This window comes from Amphiura filiformis, chromosome 14, assembly GCF_039555335.1.
Source record: "Amphiura filiformis chromosome 14, Afil_fr2py, whole genome shotgun sequence".
NCBI lineage: Eukaryota > Metazoa > Echinodermata > Ophiuroidea > Amphilepidida > Amphiuridae > Amphiura > Amphiura filiformis.
The window spans coordinates 66,740,439-66,759,108 of record NC_092641.1 but is presented as its reverse complement, the minus strand read 5'-3'; the positions used below and the strand labels follow the sequence as shown (position 1 = coordinate 66,759,108).

At 37.1% G+C, this 18,670-nt stretch overlaps 1 protein-coding gene across 1 annotated transcript; it reads right to left on the bottom strand.

The window, feature by feature from the left end:
• Nucleotides 1–14,274: 14,274 nt before the first annotated feature.
• On the bottom strand, nucleotides 14,275–17,535 carry LOC140169594 (uncharacterized). Its single transcript, XM_072192858.1, has one exon. It carries the CDS (start codon nucleotides 17,533–17,535, stop codon nucleotides 14,275–14,277), a length of 3,261 nt encoding a protein of 1,086 aa, XP_072048959.1.
• Between the last annotated feature and the right edge of the window lie 1,135 nt (nucleotides 17,536–18,670).

Here is an 18,670-nt window from a genome sequence, read left to right as displayed (position 1 = left end):
CATCAACCTATCAACTTCAGATTAATAGATCAGTAAGTTAACATATGCCCCTTTCTATTTATAGTACAAAAAATATATTAATTAGCAATTTCATATTTTTGATATATTTTTTAAAATGTCACATAGCCCGGTACCAATCATTTTGATACACCCTGTATGTTGGTGAAATGAACGTTTAATTCGTTCGCCAAATCAATATCATCCTTGAATGTTGTTGGAAGAGTGGTTACTTGACCATTTTATTTGGAAGTAGTTCTTTCAAAGTTTTCCACATTTTCTTGCAATCACCAGCAGCATTATTAATCTCTTTGGTATAATACTCTCTTTTAGCATCTTTCATTAATATATTTACCTTGTTTCTTAATTCCTTATATTTATTCCAGTGATCATTACAACTGTTTGTACACTTGATTGCTTTCTTATGGTGATAATCCCTTTGGTGCATAATGTCAAAAATATCATCACGGTTTTCTAACCATCGACACAGTACAGTTTATTCTGAAATCTGATGGTTTTTAACGGTGCATGAATATCACATACAGCAGTGAATTTGTTGACAAAATTATCCCATGCTGATGCTACGGGAAGAGAATCATTGATTTCCCAATTAACACAACTTAGATCATAAGTAAAATCATCAATATTAAAGTTCTTAAAACTTCTAAACTCTTTTTGAACATGTTTATCACTATTACCACTCTTGACTGACGGCTTTCTTGAGATGACGGTTTCAACAAGACTATGATCACTCAAGGAAAGATGTAACACATCAGTATTAACACACATATTGGAATTAGTTGTTAAGATAACATCAATCAATGTTTTGCTCGTAGGTGTTATTCTAGTGGGTTTTTTGACCAATTGAGACAAATTATATAATTCCATGAAATCATGCACGTGTCTTGTCGCAATATCTTTTTTAAGAAAGTCACAATTTAAATCACATAAAAGAACGATTTCTTTATTTTCATCAATTAAACCATCCATTTTTTCAGATAACATATCAAAAAAGAGAAAATCATCTTTTTTTGGTCGGTAGAGGCAACCTATAACAATTGCTTTCTTATGAGCATGTTTAACTTCAAACCAGATAGACTCACTCTGATCTTTTTCTAAATCATACCTTCTTGTATATTTCAAATCGTTCTTAATGAATGCAGCTACACCTCCGCCGTGTCTGTTTCTATCCTTACGTTCACAAACATAACCCGGAATATGAAACTCACTGTTATCAATCGAGCTATATCTGACAAAGTTAAAATGTGATACGGGTTATCCTTTAAAAATAATTTAAACTCATCCAAACTGGAAGGTAAACTCTGAATGTTAAGATGGCTTACTTTAATACCTTTTTTTGGCAGATTTATTTTTTCATCGGCGACATCATTAGATAAACCATGGAAGACATTACTCTTCTTTGATGTTTGAATACAGTGATCAATATTTGATGTTTTGCTTTTTTGCTTTTTTTTCGTGGAAATGATATCAGATGTAGAATTCGTACAAATTTCTTCCTTATTATTGTCAACACTTACAACGTTTTCATCATCATGATCATTACAAACATCGTACACTTGTAAACACGCAAAAACATTATTATCAGATAGAATACCAAACATATTATCATTAATATAATTCTCATCTTTATCATGATTATTACCATTGTATACAACAGAGTTATTCTTTTTGTTCTTGATCATATCACTGTTGCGGAGATCATCTGCTCTGATAGGATCTCAGTACCGGTCGCGGGAATCTGTATACCATTTAGTACACGACCTGCTCTTATGGCCTAATTCGCCACATGTTCTGCATGCTATTTGACCGGGAAAGTGACAGTCCCTAGTAATATGATTTTTTTAGACCACAGTTGAAACAGGGTTTATGCTCGCGAAGTCCGGTTCTTCTGAGTCCATATGAAAATCGCGGGGTTTCATTGTTGTCAGCGTACCGAAACATTTGGGAATTGTTTTCATTAGCATGACTAGTATAGCGTGGCCTACGATGATTAAAGTCATTTTGCGCTGGCCAATGTCGCTGCATAGGTTCTTGTCTCTGCGAGCGTGAGATATGTCCCGAATTTTGTCGCGTAGGCAATCTGTCCGCTGGTCTTTTGCTTGATTCCCGGGAATCTTTAAGAGGAGTGCTCCTTTGATTGTTCTGTCTTTGCGTCCTTTGATTGTTCTGTCTTTGCGATTCCCGAATGTTCGGGTTTCTGCGTCTTCTTACCACTGTAACCCAGGGAGTGGCTCCATCCTCGCGGTCGCGTTCATTATCTGTCGATGAGATATCTGTGTCAACGGGAGGGATTTGCATCTTTGCAGCTCGAGGAAGGCGTTGATTCTGCTTTAAAACAATCTCGTTCATCTGTTCCTTGAGAGCCTTATTTTCAGCTTTTAGTTCTTGCTGTTGTTCATACATTGAACGCTGCCAATCTGAAAGTATATTGATGGTATTGCGCAGTTCTTTTACAAGAGATGGAACATCTTTACATAGTTCACAACACCAATTACATGACTTTGACGGTCTTCTGGTTAATTTAACGCAGCTTAAGTGGTAGTCTTTTTGACATATAAAACATCTGCAAGTAAGATCGCCGGGTTTCGTGGTGCAGACGTTATCACCACACTTGGAGTTTGGACGATTTTTGTCTTTACTTCCACCTACAGCAGGGGCAGCCGTCGTTGACGTCGGGGTAATTTTTGCTTTATTTTCTGCTTGATTGTTTTTTGGGGCACAGTTTATCCCCGTCTGTTTGTCGGGAGATTGAGCAACTGTCCATTGTCCTGATGAGGTTTTGGTGGATGAGGATTTATTTTCCTTAGGTTTGGTAACTGTACATTTAGGGATAATGATCTTTGCAGTTTGTTTCTTCTTAGGAATTTTCAGAGATGCAACATATTTGGCGAGTGGAGTATTATCTTTTACTTTGTTCGTAAATTGGGCTTTAGGATTGCGATGAGTAGGATTTGCCTGTCTAAAGTCTTCGCAATCTTGACACAACCAATAGTCACATTGTCGACTTTCAACGTCTTTCTTCCTTTGCTTGCAATCATCACATGAACTGTAACGTGATGCCATAATGCTGGGATGATGTTATTCCCGTGTAGTAGTAAACGGATACAAAAGTGTTTATCACACCTTTTTGGAGAAAATACCAGGGATCTGGTACTTGATGAATAGTTCCAAAAGGTGCAAAAAATAAACAAAGTTCGAAAATCGATAAAATCGAAGTCAAATCAGCAAAATGAAAGTTCGACTACTACGTGTGTAAACTAAGATACGTACAGTTCAAGGCATCAAAGCAACAGAAAGTTTCAACAATTTCAATCGTAGAAATCCAAATGGATTAAAAACAGCAACCGGAGTTGTCCTGAAGCAATAATATACAAATGATTGGAAGAATTGGAGTCATAAATGATCGTAAATCATAAAAATATCCAAATTTCTTCAACAAAGTTCCGGAGCAATAACAAAATACGTGTCGTCAAATAGAGGGCGTTTCAGGGACTTCGTGGGGTTCATTTTAAATTCTGGACTTGGGTGGTTTTTTGAATCATATACTAAGACAATAATGTTGGAATGAGATTACCACTAGTAAGATAATACAAAATAAAGCACACAGTTATGTATAATGTTGATAAGCATTCTGCCATGTAATATAAACCACACACTTTCCTTGACTAAACCCATTTTTGTTCAAAAGTCACTCTCCAGCAATGAATGTGTTACAAGTGGACTTTTATACATACTGGATTTTAATCAATGTGTTACAAGACTCAAATCATGGACTTGGGTTGATTCTTTCATACATGTCATTTTTCACATGCTCAATAGACACAGAGGATGAATTTGAGTTGTTCTTTCATACATATGACAGGCCTATGTATAGCAACACTTTCCCATGCTTAACTCAATTTGTCCAAAGTATGGACTTGGGTGGCTTTTGTATTCATATATTCAATTGTACAGCAAATCTCTGAATGGAACTCCACTCCTCACAAAAAATGTTAGTTTCTTTACAACAAAATATAGGTGACAATTATATGATAAACTGTTTTTCAAAACTTTATTAAGTATACAACAAACTTTTTCACGAGTATAAAGTGATATACACTCTTAAAACGGTGTACTTGGTATGACTAGACTCCTAAGTAAAATAAGATCTCAAATTTGACTTGAGTTGAGGAGAATTTTACACATTATTGCAGAAGATATGCTCTCTACACCCCATTACATGGTAAAAGAAGACCTGGAAGGCAAAGAACATCCTACTTGTCTTATGTGCAAAAACTGTTGGGGGATTTCGACAACTTTCTACTGCCAGATGCCATTGCCAATTTGGCTTCAGATCGTAGTACATGGAGAAACTTTGTAGTCGCCTGCTTCGCAGCCGAATGAAATGAATGAATGAATGAATTGGTAAAACATAACGAGATTATTGCGTGAGAACTTACTTTACTAGGAATCCAGTCAAATGAAAAGATCTCTTTAAGGGATCGGATAGCATCGTTTGCGCAGTATATCTTGTGGGACCATCAGACACACCAAATTGCATTCTGAATACGAGAGGTCAAAATTTTCAAATGATGATCGGCTTTTCCTTTCAACTACATACACTTTAAGTACATATCTTTAGATTTTAAAGTATACTTTGAGGACTGTTAAATGTCAAAATATCAATTTCTAATAATTTGCCTTAAAATTTGTATTATATCGCGAATTTCAAAAAATCATTTGATATCAGAAGGAGTGAAGGACATTCAGATTCAGAATGTAATTCGATGTATCTGATGTGCTCGAAGGTCCCACACAAATATTATGCAAACATCGCTATCCGATCCTTTAAGAGCGAATGGAAGACGTATTATCAAACCTTTTAACTGACTGAGTCAGTTGTTAACTCAGAGTAAGCAATAAATAAAATAATACGACAGCGTAAAAACCTATTTTACAATCACGTTTCAACATAACGAAAACATTTACACATAATTACAAAATTTTACACATTAATTCCGATAATACTAATATTGTTATAAACGTAATACAAATGGTTCATTTAACCAAACATTTTAGAGAGATTTTTTTCTTTCTCTACTCCGGTTCAAAAACAAACAAACAAACAAACAAACAAAAAACCTTTTTTGGGATTTATATTTCGAATAGGAACAAATAGGGTGTGTAAGCATTTGATTTGAGCAAATTAATAAAATGATCTCTAAATGGGTCAAAAAAAGAAGCACCAGAGATCGAAGAAAGCGAAAAGTGTTTATTATGCTGGTCTGAAATTACATTGCATTTTATTACACAAATGTCTGCATCAAAATAAAATGATCTGTCAGCAGGAAATTTGACTCCCGTGGATGATATTTGTGTCCCACAAGGCGGGTAGTGTCATATGATGAGAGATAAACAAATGCAGGCTCAAAAACGTAATCTCATTGTGGCATCTCATGTCAAAAAGAGGCAAACTCCCGGGGGGCAAACTACCTTCCCAGCAAACAAGTCAAATGTTTTTGAAACGTTATTAACGTCTTATAAACGTGTTTTGGGGTGGTTTTTTGTTTTTTTGTTTTTGTTTTTTTGTGGTTTTCGGTCAAAATGTTTTTAAAACAAGTCGGGTTATACGGTATAAAGGTATTGAAAACAATTTTAAAACATTTTGTGTGAAAAAAAAATAGAACAACATTTTTATAATGTTGTAGCATGCTTTGGCAAACATATTTGCAAAATATTTTTGCAAATTTCAATAATATTTTGTTCGAATGAGTGAGTATTGAAAAAAAAAAACGTACATAGAAACGATCATAATTGCTATGTACGTAACCAATATCAAAAAGCTATAGCACAGTAATAGAAGAAGTATAATAAGAGTATTCATTGTGAAATAAATGATGCGTAAAATATTTCAGGAATTGGAAGACTTTTAAGTTTTTTTTATATATTCCTGCATGAAATATTTTACGCTCTTCATTTAAAATTCAACAACTCCTCCTATACCTTTGTACAGGAGCCAACCGTTGTTAATCCGTGATGAATCCACACTTTTACTGTAGTGTATACGCGAACGCGAGCGAGACTACGCGTTACGCGAGAGCGCGTAAAATTCATCATGCCTGGAACCTTTGTGCGTATGCAAGCTTACAAGTTGAATTCAGTATTTTCAGATAGCGGCTAAATTTTGCCGTTTTATTCTGTAGTTTTATTGATGATATTAACAGAGAAATCATCGAAGTTTTTGTAAGGCTTAGTGACAATGATTAACTGACATTTCCCCGTGAAATAATCGTGAATTATACGGTCTTTAGCTTCTTTTCGTTGTTGAAAGGGATCTAAGCATGTTTCACCGTTGTTCATCACCGTTTAACAACTCGCGTCCAGCGCGTCTGCGTGGTTTACTTCGCTCGGGCAGCTAAAGCTGCCCTCGCGAAGTAAACCACGCAGACGACTGCAACCGCATCGTTGTTAAACGGTGATGAACAACGGTAAAACTATGATTGAATCTAAATGAAACTTATTACCAAACCGTGTTAAGTCCACAAACACATGTTTCTGATTTACCTGTGCGATATCGCAATGGGTTGTGATGGTAGAGGTATTATAATTTCAGTTGGATGCACCATTACCCGGGACCATTACAAAGCAAACAGTAACAATAATGTGTTGATGGTACAACTCATTGTTGCTTGTCAAATAAACTTGTCAAAGTAATTGTGATTGTATCACACAAGTAAATGAGAAACATGTGGTTGTGGACTTAACACGGTTTGAAAACAAGCTCTTCAAAATACTGATAATAATTTCGGGTCAGACTTGGCCCGGATCTGATTGATTTGTTCCCATAAAACCTTTTAAAAATGTTGGCATAGCTGTATGGATTAGAAAAAAATGGACACTTCGGTTGAATAAAAGCGAAAAATACAAAAAGTACCTAATTGGCGGCCATATTAGATTTTTAGGTGTCGGATTTCAAAGGAGTAAAGGGAAACATGCTAAAAACTTATTCTTTTTTATATGAAAGAAAAAGCAAACTTAAAATATGTCGAAGTTAACTTTTTGATAAAACATTCCATTTTCTTAGGGAAAGGTCAAATTAAATCATAGAGAGGCCTATTGAGAACCAAACTACGTGTTTTTCTTTATTTTCGATTGGTTTTTCCTTTCATTAGATAATGGAATATTTTATAAGTTTGCTTATTATCTTTCATTAAAAAAAGAATTATGTTTTTTTCCTTTCATTAATCTTTTAAAATCCGACACCCACAAATCCCAGATGGGCACCAATTAAATATGCAAAATTTTGCATTTTTCGCTTTTATTCACCCCAAAAATCCTTGACAACAAATCAAAGGTAGGTATGCCGACATTTTCCAGATTTTATAGGAACGGGTCACATATTCATAATAAGCAATACCTACAAACCTAGCCAAAATGGTTGGAACACTTTGATACGGGTACTTCAAATATGCCCCCATACCTCCCGGTCAATGTTGCCAGTTGTTTAGAGAATAAACGATAGGAATTTTTATTTTGCCTATCCTCTACCGTGTGATAGACGACAGGCAGGTCCAATATTTTTGAGTAGTGGATGCCGGCGCGCCGGTATCCACTACGATAAAAATATTGGACTTGCCTGTCGTCTATCATAGGTAGAGGATAGGCAAAATAAAAATTCCTATCGTTTATTCTCATTCTTAGTCAGCTAAATATTATTTTAATAACTGTAAAATATTTTTTAAAGGAAAAATTAATTTACCGTCATAAAAACTCCCCCTTTTCTAAAATGAACGAAACTTGTTTACAACTTCACATCTTTTGTTGCGCGTACTGCTAGCGCGTGCGAGTATTCCGCACTGCGTCTACGCATACAATGCGATACATACGCCCACCTCTATGAGCGTGTTACGCGTTATCAACACTCATGATGACGTGGGGTCGTCTACCGCCTGATAGACGACACTCAAAATCATGCGATTGTCCAATCAGATTATGTGTCTACTAATAGACCACTCCACTGACTAAGAATTATTGGTTATGTACCCTAAAGACACTCAACGTTTGTTGGTAGGGAAGGGAGGGCTGTAATAGCAGGAAGCGGTTCAGACGTTAAATCAAAGAAAGCTTTAAATTTCAGTATGTCAAGGGTTTAAAACAATCCCACTTTTACACAAATGAAGAGCTTTGTTGCAAAACCCCTTACATCCACTTTTGACTTTTTGAGAAAAACAGCTTTTTTTAATTGTGCAAGTATTACTTGTTCGATTTGATTCAATTTGGGATTGGATAAAGTGTTGATGAATAGAAACGAAAAGAATAGGTTTGGGACAATTTTCAAGGCTTCCTATTTATTTTATTATTTCTTTTATATCGCACCTTTTGTGGATGTAAGGGTTTTGCAACAAAATAAATTTACCCTTTTCTAGAAACCACCTTTGCAATCAAATTTGAGCCCATTTGTTTGCACTACATTATGTAACTTAACTAATGCTTTGAAAATCAAAAAGAAAAATCGAAATATCTCATTTACTTTTTTAATTATGAATTTTTAATTAAATTCGGGAAAATGGCATTTTTTGGGTATTTCCGAAGCTACACCTTTTGTTAATTAAAATGATTTTTTTCAAACATAGTGACCCAAAAACAGTTCCTTTTGGTTTTAATAGGTAAAGAACATTCCAGGCTACCATTATACATCAAAAAATTTAAAACAAAACAATTCTATATTCATTTTAAGTTCAGATTTCCGGAAATTCCCTAAGATTTCCCAAACGGGAAATATGCGATAACTCCGGAAGGGAAGGTAGTATGAAGGTCAAACAACCACCAAAAAGTGTATTTTTACCCACACTATAATATTATGCCAATAACTCAATTTGGCCAAAAGTGGATGTAAGGGGTTTTGAAACAAAGCTCTTCAAATGTTGCATCTACTTACGACCGGGATTGTAGTTTCCATTAAAGCTAATCGAATTAAATCCATACACCCCCTATTTGCATAATCACGTATAACTCGCAAACGCAAAATCGGAAGCAACTGAAATTTTGGAAATAAGCTTTTCTGGTGGATATCTACTCAAACATACCATAAACAGAGATAGATAGAGATGATTATGGTTTTAATCTGATCGTGTTACAATGACGTTACGTAAACAAAATTATTTGTCAGAGCAGAGAAGATGTAAGAAAAGGAGAGAGAACAGAATTACATCCTTGAGATAATCCCGTAGGTAATCCTGTCGCACCTATTCATAGTCCTTTATTCTCAAGTAGTTACACATCTACATCATGTTGATGTGATGTGTGCTACCGACCACGGTTGATTAATTTTCACAGAATTGGAAATATTTCCAATGTTTCTATAGAGAATTCCTTGAAAATATGACACGTGTGTGTTAATTAATTAGCTGTTGCTCTGATTGGATACCACACGAGGATACTACAAGAAAGAAATGTAGTTTTGTAAAAATTCCCACAAAATCCGCCCATTTTGGAACATTATATTAATTATTTAGGGAGAGTGTTTTAGGATTTTGTTAGAAAAGGGATGATTGTTGATCATGTTTATTTTATTGTTTAATGTATTTTCCTGTCATTTCCTGCAAACCTAATAAAGATATTTTGATAATTGAAAATAGTCTGTATCATAAATCGTAGAGGTTGAAAGAGTCAACAAGCGTCAGAAATTATAATTTGCCATGGAACTTCGGTCATATTTTATTTGAAATATAACTGGATGTTAGGTATGCATGGTATGCATAGTATGATGATATACAGACACTGACCTTTCCCTAAAACTAGTAAGCAGCAACTTGTGTATCACACCCATCATGGGTTCGAACCCCTTTGTTGTATTTTATTGTTAACCCTGAATAGCGTGATTACTTTTGAATGAGCGGTAGCACACATATTTTGTTTGAGGATAGGTGGATCTATCTCCTTTTCCTCACATCTTCTCTGGTCAGAGTGACGAATAACAGATTATTATAAACCAGTCTTTGGTATGCACCAAACGATGAGGGCGACGTCATGGCAATTTGCGCAATGCAATAATGTTTTCGCCGTTGTCGCTCCCGGATCCTGCGTCTCAGTAGCACTGGATAATTTGTATACCTGGACGATTTATATACACGTAGTAACCTGGTGTTCGTCTTTTTGACACAAAACAAAGTTATCAAGGGGATAGCATAAGAAGACTCTATCAGCAGTAGAAGACCTCAGCGTAAGAAGACCGTAAGTCCACTTGGCCCCTCAACATATATACACTAAAGTTACGTATAGTTTCTAGGCTTTTATAATGTTTAATACATGTTCCAGGGTGAAAACATCATGAAAGGTTGTGAAAGATTTATTTTGGCCCCTGAACATGTATAAAACATTACCAACCTATACGAAACTATACGTAACTTTAGTGCATACATGTTGAGGGGCTAAGTGGACTTACGGTCGTTTTGCGCTCATGTCTTCAGTAGCTGTCAGGTGTCATATTTTTAAACGTGTACAGTCATTGTACAGTGAATGTAATACAGACATTCTCAAATGTCTATAGAGCAGATTAGAGAGAGGGCCTTCTAGCACCAAATCCTTGTTATGATGACTTATGTTTCTTCTTTTTATGTTCTTTGTGCTTCTCACAATTGGCAGCTCTACGTCCACAATGACACAGATATGGTTTCGAACCTGAATGATGCATTTTTTCATGTATACGCAGAGTCTCCCTCCTTGCATACGTCGCTTTACAGAACTCGCATTCATACCTGACACCTCGATGCACGCACTGCTCATGTCGCTTTAACAGGGATGACCATTTGAACGCGCTAGAACATCCGGGGTATTTGCATTTATACGGTCTTTCCGACGAGTGGCATCTTTCATGGTTAGTTAGGCTACCCGATTCAATAAACCGCATACCGCATGTGAGACATTTAAACGGTTTCACTCCCGTGTGTATTCTCTCATGACATGTTAAAGAGTACCTCTCGGCGAATCTTTTAGGACAGTGTTTACATTTATGTGGTTTTTCGCCGGTGTGCGTACGTATATGTCGCTCAAGACCGGCCCGAACCGCGAAACCTTTATTACAATATTCACAGCGAAGTAGCTGCCGTTTGTCATGAGTCATCATGTGAATACTTAAATTGCTGCGCGATACAAAGCTTTTATCACATTTGGAACACTGGTACATTTTCTTCTTTTGTTTCATATGCAGATGTCTCTTCATCTCAGGAGTCAGTTTCTGGGACGTACTTTTGGTATTAGAATTACGAGATTGACGATCTACTTTTTTGTTCGCTTTTAAGCGGCTGGATTTTCGTGACATCTCGTGATCTCTACCAAAGTCTTCAAGTGGTGATAATGGTGGTGGTTCTTCTTCGGATGTGTACGAGTCTAGAGACGATGCTATATCATCGGGTGGTTGAGCTTTAGATATTCGCGGTGCGTCTCTACGTTTGGTCTGGCGATGAGTCTCCAAGTTGGATTTCCTTCGCCACAGTGGATCTCTATGTTTAGTTTCGTGATGTGTTTCTTCGTTGGATCTCTCTCGCGGTGGGTCTTTATGTTGAGTCTCGTGATGGGTATCTACACTTGGTCTCTCTCGTGGTGGACCTTTACGTGTATCGTGTGTCGTATCATTGTAGAAACTTTGCGCAGTTTTAGTCCATTGACTGTCAGACGAATCTAAACTTTGAAGAAGTGATTCAAAAGATGACAAACGTTCTTCTTCAACGATAGGTTGCTGTGATTCCTTAGGGAGGAGCGTCTTTCCGCGTCGATTTCGACGCAATACATCAGCAATTAGTCTAGCATTCCTTTGAATGCTTTCCAATCGGCTTAAACTCGTCTTAAAATCCCGGTCTTTCGGAATTCGTCATGTAACTGGACATTGGCATTCCTTTCGATGCTTTCCAACCGGTTTAAGCTTGTTCTGAAATCCCGATCTTCAGTCGATAGACGCGTGGTCTTTTGGTATCGGTCACTTATCTGGATAGGCGATGCTCTGATGTTATCATCGTCGCTAACGTCATGCTGATTATTCGTAAACGAGTTGTTTTTTCTTTGGGATTGAGCCGTTTTAGATTGCAAAGTTGACTTTAATCTTGAAAACATCTCATTCCGTTTATCTCGTTCTGAAGAGGAAAAGTGTGTCTGTTGTTCTGAGGTGATTGTTTCCTTCACTTGCTTACCGCATGTATGTTTCACTACTATGTTGACATTGGTTTGGGTGACGAAATTCTCAAACACTGATCGTGTTTCACTGATTTCCGTGTCGACTGAGTCGACACTGCGTTGTCTGTGCAAAGAGCGAATACCAGGATCGGCAGTAATTGTCATAGCATCGTCATCGGTGGGAAATTGATGCGTTAACATTTCAGACCGGCATGTCGGAGGCCTGGGCTTACTATACAACATACCAGTATCCCGAGAAATATTTCTAGTGATGTCGGTTTGTTGTTTAGATTTTTCAACCACCGTCGAAGAATTTCTATCAGGAAGCTTCTCATGACGAGCTTTGTTAACATGTTTACTACTGTCTGTTCAATTAGCTTAGATTCTTGTATTTTTAAGATATTTGTAAAAATAAAACATTGTGGTCAAAGTCATCAAAGAAAAGTGTTAGCACAGCCTTAGACCCAACGTGATTTATACTTTTCAAATTCTAAAGTTCAATTTGAAACCCCATTTCTTTTCAATTTGTCTTTTCCGCGACATTTTTATAAAAAGCCGTAGAACATCGGGTACCATAAACTTTTTGAATCAATCCATTTAGTGCAATGGGGACGAAAGTCATAAAAATTAGATGCGCTGAGATAGTATTTATTCGACCATCCGCATCAGGAAGTATTGTCCAGCTAAATAGCTATAGGCCTAATTTGTGTTGAAAGTGAAACCCCACTGTTGAAACATTACGTTATTATAAAAATGTGAAGATGAACTAAGGGTTTCCGGAATAGGCCCAGCTTATATAAATACATTCCTTACTGTTTATTTATTTATTTATTTATTTATTTATTTATTTATTTATTTATTTATTTATTTATTTATTTATTTATTTCGTTTTGTTTGTTGAATACAAACTATATGAAGGACATTTGGAAACAAAAGAACTGTTGTACAAGAAAATATTAGTTAAAAGAATGAGGTTACAGAAAACAATTCTTGTAAAGTCACTGTATATGAAAATGTCAAGCAAATGCTGATATTCTTGGAAAGGAATGATGGTATTAAACATGTTAAACAAAACTCAATTTACATTGTAAACCAGTTGAAATAAGAACGAAATCCATAATTTTAATGTCATTATTTAGGAAAAAAATAATGCTCAGCATAATGTTATGCATAAAACGTAATCGCGCATATAATTTCGTGCAACAAAACCGGTGAACCATTGTCACCTATAGATCCTACCCAATAACCGGAACGGTATTACAATTGAAATGACAGGACAGATTGGTAGACAGATTGTTTTGCTAAATTGGATAGGGTCTATGCCCTAAGTTGAGAATGGACTGTCCCACTCGATTTGTGAAAAGGTCGCGAACCCTTTTGGTGGACCCAAGTAACTGCCTAAAATGAGGCAAAATTGAAAAGAAATGGGGTTTTAAATTGAACTTTGGAATTTGAAAAGTTAAAATCACATTGGGTCTAAGGCTGTGCTAACACTTTTCTTTGATGACTTTGACCAAAATTCTTTATTTTCTCAAATATCTTAAAAATACGAGAATCTAAGCTAATTGAACAGACAGTAAGATAGATAGATAGATAGATATTTTATTTTCCATGCCAATACATACATATTATTACACACATTTCATTGGTTAACATGTCACTAATTAGGCATGGCGGAGCTGTCCAAAAGGCCAAAGGAGGCCAGAGGTGGACAACACCTTCCATCTTACATTACAATACATTACACCTATGTTAAAGCAAAGTACGAGGGAACACAAGGACAGAACACATAAAATTATGCCGACAAACAATTGAAATTACAATCACATAACTTAAAACATGCCATAATAATAGTGTATTGATAAGTTTTTTGAATAAATATATGAAGTATATGAAGTAGTTTTAAATGATTTGAAAATTTGTACCTTACTCATAGAGACTTATTAAATCTGATTTAAGTTTGGATTTAAATATGTTAGTAGAATTAGAATTTTGTGTCTCATGACTCTAATCGAGTCTGCATCATCTGAATCGACATCCCTTTCGAATAAATATCTTTCACGATTTTCCCTAATCCCCTGTCCACCATCCTTACTTGCTCCTCGTGAATTAATTTTTTGAAACCGGCTGGGTGCTACTTTTGACTGGAGCTATAGTTTTGCGGCTTCCTGTCTTCTGTTGTTTCGGAGCTTTGCTTGTACCGTCCTCATCCGAGGAAATCGCCTCATCCGATGAGGCGTCATCAAATGCATGTACGTGTTCCTCGTGGATTTTTAGATTAGAACTATCCGGGAAACCATTCCCGCAACGGGAACACTTAAACGGTCGTAACCCGATGTGTACTGTCTTCTCATGTCTACTTCGATGTGATTTATGTACGAAACGCTTACCGCAAATAGCGCACGCAAATGGTCTTTCTTTAGTATGTGTTCTGCGATGTTTCGCCACTGAGCTTGGACTTTCGAATTTCTTTCCGCAATATTCACACGGATGAACCCTAGGTCTTGGTCCTGCAGGTTTTGATGGTACGTTCTTGTTCTCTCCCGTGTGACCCTTCTTATGACGTGATAAATGACCTGAGGAATGGAATGCTTCCCCACAGTGGCATACATAAGGACGCTCACCTGTGTGGTATCGTCGATGACCTACTAACATTCCCTGTAATCGAAATCGCTTATCACAATATTCACATTTATACGGTTTCTCGCCTGTATGGTATCGCTCATGAGCTTTTATATTGCGGGTATCCGGAAACCCTTTTCCGCAAATACGACATCGATACGGTAACTTTCCTTTATGTCTGTTCATGTGATCCCGTAACTTGGATTTATATTGGAAGCACTTTCCGCACACTTTACACTCGTACTTTTTCGGAAGTGAATGTCGTTTTACATGACTTTTGAGATATTTATCAAAAGCGAAGTGCTTGCCACATATTGAACAGGAATATTTCCTTCTTTTTGTCTTGAAGCAAGGAACATTGTGCAGATATTTTTTGGTCTTTCTCTTCTTTTCTAATTCTAACAACTCTTCTTTTGTTAGACGTCTCATGTTGGTCCGGTACTTGTTGGCCTCGGGCTCATTTGCAAGATTCCTGGCTATTTTCTTATAATATTCGTCTTTCAAATTGTTTTTTGTTTGACTAAACGATTTATGCGATTGTTGTTGCGGCGTTAAAGCTGGTGTTTTGTCTCTTTGATTCCCGTTTGTTCCATGCATTATACTATCGTGGTTTTCAGCGGGGTTTTTCAATGTTGTACTTGAGGAAGAAGATCTCACCTCGTTCGTATAATCACTCAATGCCTCGTCTTCTGATTCATTCTCACTTTTAACTTTGACGACGATTTTTTCATTGTTGGCAACCAACTTGGGCATTTCATCCCCAGAAGATGCGTTCTCTTCACTTTCCGAATCGTCATCTATCTTGTAGCTTTCATCGCTACTGTGATCTTCTTCGTCAGCAATGTCCCTTTCGTCATCATCGTCAATTGCTTCTACTGACGCTTGCTTCTTTCCATTACCACTATCATTTCTCTTCCGAAGAGACCATCGAGTGGCAAATCTGCCAAGTGACACCCTCGAGTCTTGTGCATCGTTTTCCTGTGTTTCCCTGTGTTCAGTGTGTTGTACATCGCCTTTCCCATTATTATTTTTATCACCATGACAACCACCATCGTCTTTTTCTACAGGTTTGAGATTAATGGACCATAGTCTGTCAAGTTTAGTCAAAGAGACGGTCAACTTTGGGGTGCTCTTGCTTAAGTCCCTCTCTGAAGTGTTTGGAACTTGTTTCTTTCCTCTTAGATCTTTGTCCTTACTACCTCGACTTATATTCACGGGTTTCTCTGCTACTTCTTTTGCAGTCATTGTGCTTGGCTTATTTTGATTGCTCTGGTTTAAGTTGGTGGCTGATGTGTCCTTTGGGACCTGTTTCTCCTTTCTTGGAACATTGTCCTTGCTGCCACGTTTCTCCACTACCCCCAAACTGGTTTGTGCTCTTGGCATATTTTGATTGCCTTTGTTTAACTTGGTGCATGTGTTGTCCTTTTGAACCATTTTGTCTTTTCTTTGAACTTTGTCCTTATTACTTCGACTACTACTGCCGGGTTTCTCTGCCGCTACTTCCCCGGTGGCTTTTACTGTTGACTTATGTTGATTTTTCTTTTTTACGGAAGCATCCTTTTGAAGTTTTTTCTCTTTTCTTGAAACTTTATCCTTGCTATTACGACAACTGGTCGCAGATGTGTCTACTACTTTCCCGGTGGCCCTTGCGCTTGACTTACTTTTATTATTCTTGTCTAACGTGTTCACTGACGTGTCATTTTGTAACTGTTTCTCTTTTCTTTTAACTTTGCCCTTACTACTACTTTTCTTTATTACATCCCAGGTGGTCTTTGCTTTTGGTTTAATTCGTAAAGACCATCTAGTCCCAAACTTTTCAACTTTTATGGGAACCACTGGTTGAGGAATACGTACACTATTATCATTTAGATCAGGTCCTGTATTTTCAGCAGACGATGTGTCAGAAGCATGCCCTAAGAACTTCCTTGATAGCAAGTCCCCGATTGTGTAATTGTCATTAGCGACACGTGAGTCTTGCGAAGGTGACTCTTCTGAATAGATCTCTTTCTTTATTTCAACTTCATTGTTTCCTTCAACGAATGTTGATGTCTGCGTGCCAGGTGGATTGTTTTCAGGAAGGTTTGATGAGGTTGATGGAGATGCATCATATCCAATCTGTTCTTCTTTAACCTCAGTTATCGCGCCCTCATCGGTTCCTGATGTATCTGTAGCTTTCTTGGAAGACGTAGCATTAGAAGACGTATCATCGTTGTTGTTGTCAGGATCGATTGGTGGAATTTGACGATAAATTGCTATTTGTTGGTCAATTGCAATATGTTCAGTCAATTCCGACGTGTCGGTGGCTACCTGTAAAGATACACCACCTGCTGTTACTTCACTTCGATCGTTTATTGGGTTTTCACGAGGAAGTCTCACTACCTTTGGACATAAACTACCTGAAGATTCCGCTTCACTGTGTCCTCGATCACTTAATTGATTTTCACGATGTATTCTCTGTTCTTCTTCATGGTCTTTTATGCCCTCATCAACAAATATAGATGTGTCTGTGACTTGCTTTGAAGATTCATTGTCTGAAGTAGTCTTGCTGTTACCTGTATTGTTTTCAGAAAGTCTTTCTCTGTTTTCATGCGTATCCATTACACTATCTATGTCTTCATGCGTATCCACTAGACACTCTCTGTTTTCATGAGTATCCACTACACTCTCTCTGTCTTCATGAGTATCCACTACACTCACTCTGTCTTCATGAGTATCCACTACACTCTCTCTGTTTTTATGAGTGTCCATTACACTCCCCTCTACAACTTTTGGTGTGTTATCTTTATGTAGAACTTCTAAGGTTTTTGAGGTGCTCTGACTTTCCCAATCTGTTAATGGACGTACTATAGTCCTGTTCTGTTCCTCTGATATAGTTGTTGAATTTGGTCACCCATTGTAGACGGTCATATCGCCCTTGAATTAACACACTAGTAACCCATGTCGGACCATCTAGAGCTGCCTGAATCCATTGGTTTTGGTCATTGATTGCCGCACTCTATGCTCCAGTAGTACCTGCCTGCCAGATGCGGTTCTGGGACGAGCATTGTTAGCCATGTGGTAAGGTAAGCACTTGGAGTCTTGATTTTTGCAGGCTATATTGGTTTAATAAAGTACAATTTAATCGTGTAAAAAAATGAATTAAAAAAATTCAGTGAGGGCGTCCTCCTCAGCAAATGTTATAATATGGCTTTAAGTAGCTCATAGTATGTGCCTTAATCTTTTAAAACTCATTTGAAGCTACTGTAGGACGTGCTTGAATTAATTGTGATAAAGTTTATAATTTGATCTTGATTCACTGAAATTCCAGTGTTGTAATTGGATTCCTTGCCCCTATAATATACATAACTTTTGTTACCAGTGTGTTATTATTTTTTGAGAAAAATGCAAAAAGAGTCACAAATTTATCAAGGTGTGTAGTAGCACCTTAAACTACTACATAAGCTTTGTTTCAATACAATCGGTGGTCTACAAGGGAAGATATACAGTTTGTCCACTCTGAAGTACAAAGTGATAACGCGCGCGTATACACCGCGTTAACAGTGCGTAGTGCTGCGTCTCTGCTACAGGTATGCGTGCCTTCAAAGTCGGAACAATGTGTGCATCCGCGTCGGTACTTTGTACTTCAGAGTAGACTGACTGTAGCCAATTGTGTAAAATTATTCTAAAACAGAAGTGTTGTGATTGGCACCTGCTTGAGATATCTCTTTGTATAATGCTGCTACCTATTAGCAAGCCGACCCATGACTGACCTTGATTGGACACTCTTAATCTGTTATAAAACTGATAAAATACTGATTGGTTTAGCAGCTGAGCGCTCTTGTAAATACATAATCCGACAGGGCACACAGTAGTCATGGTAGTTTGACTATGCAGTGAAATACCC

Bases quoted from the DNA above. Each gene is read 5' to 3' on its own strand.
- LOC140169594 (XM_072192858.1), bottom strand. From the start codon at position 17,535: ATGGACACTCATAAAAACAGAGAGAGTGTAGTGGATACTCATGAAGAC.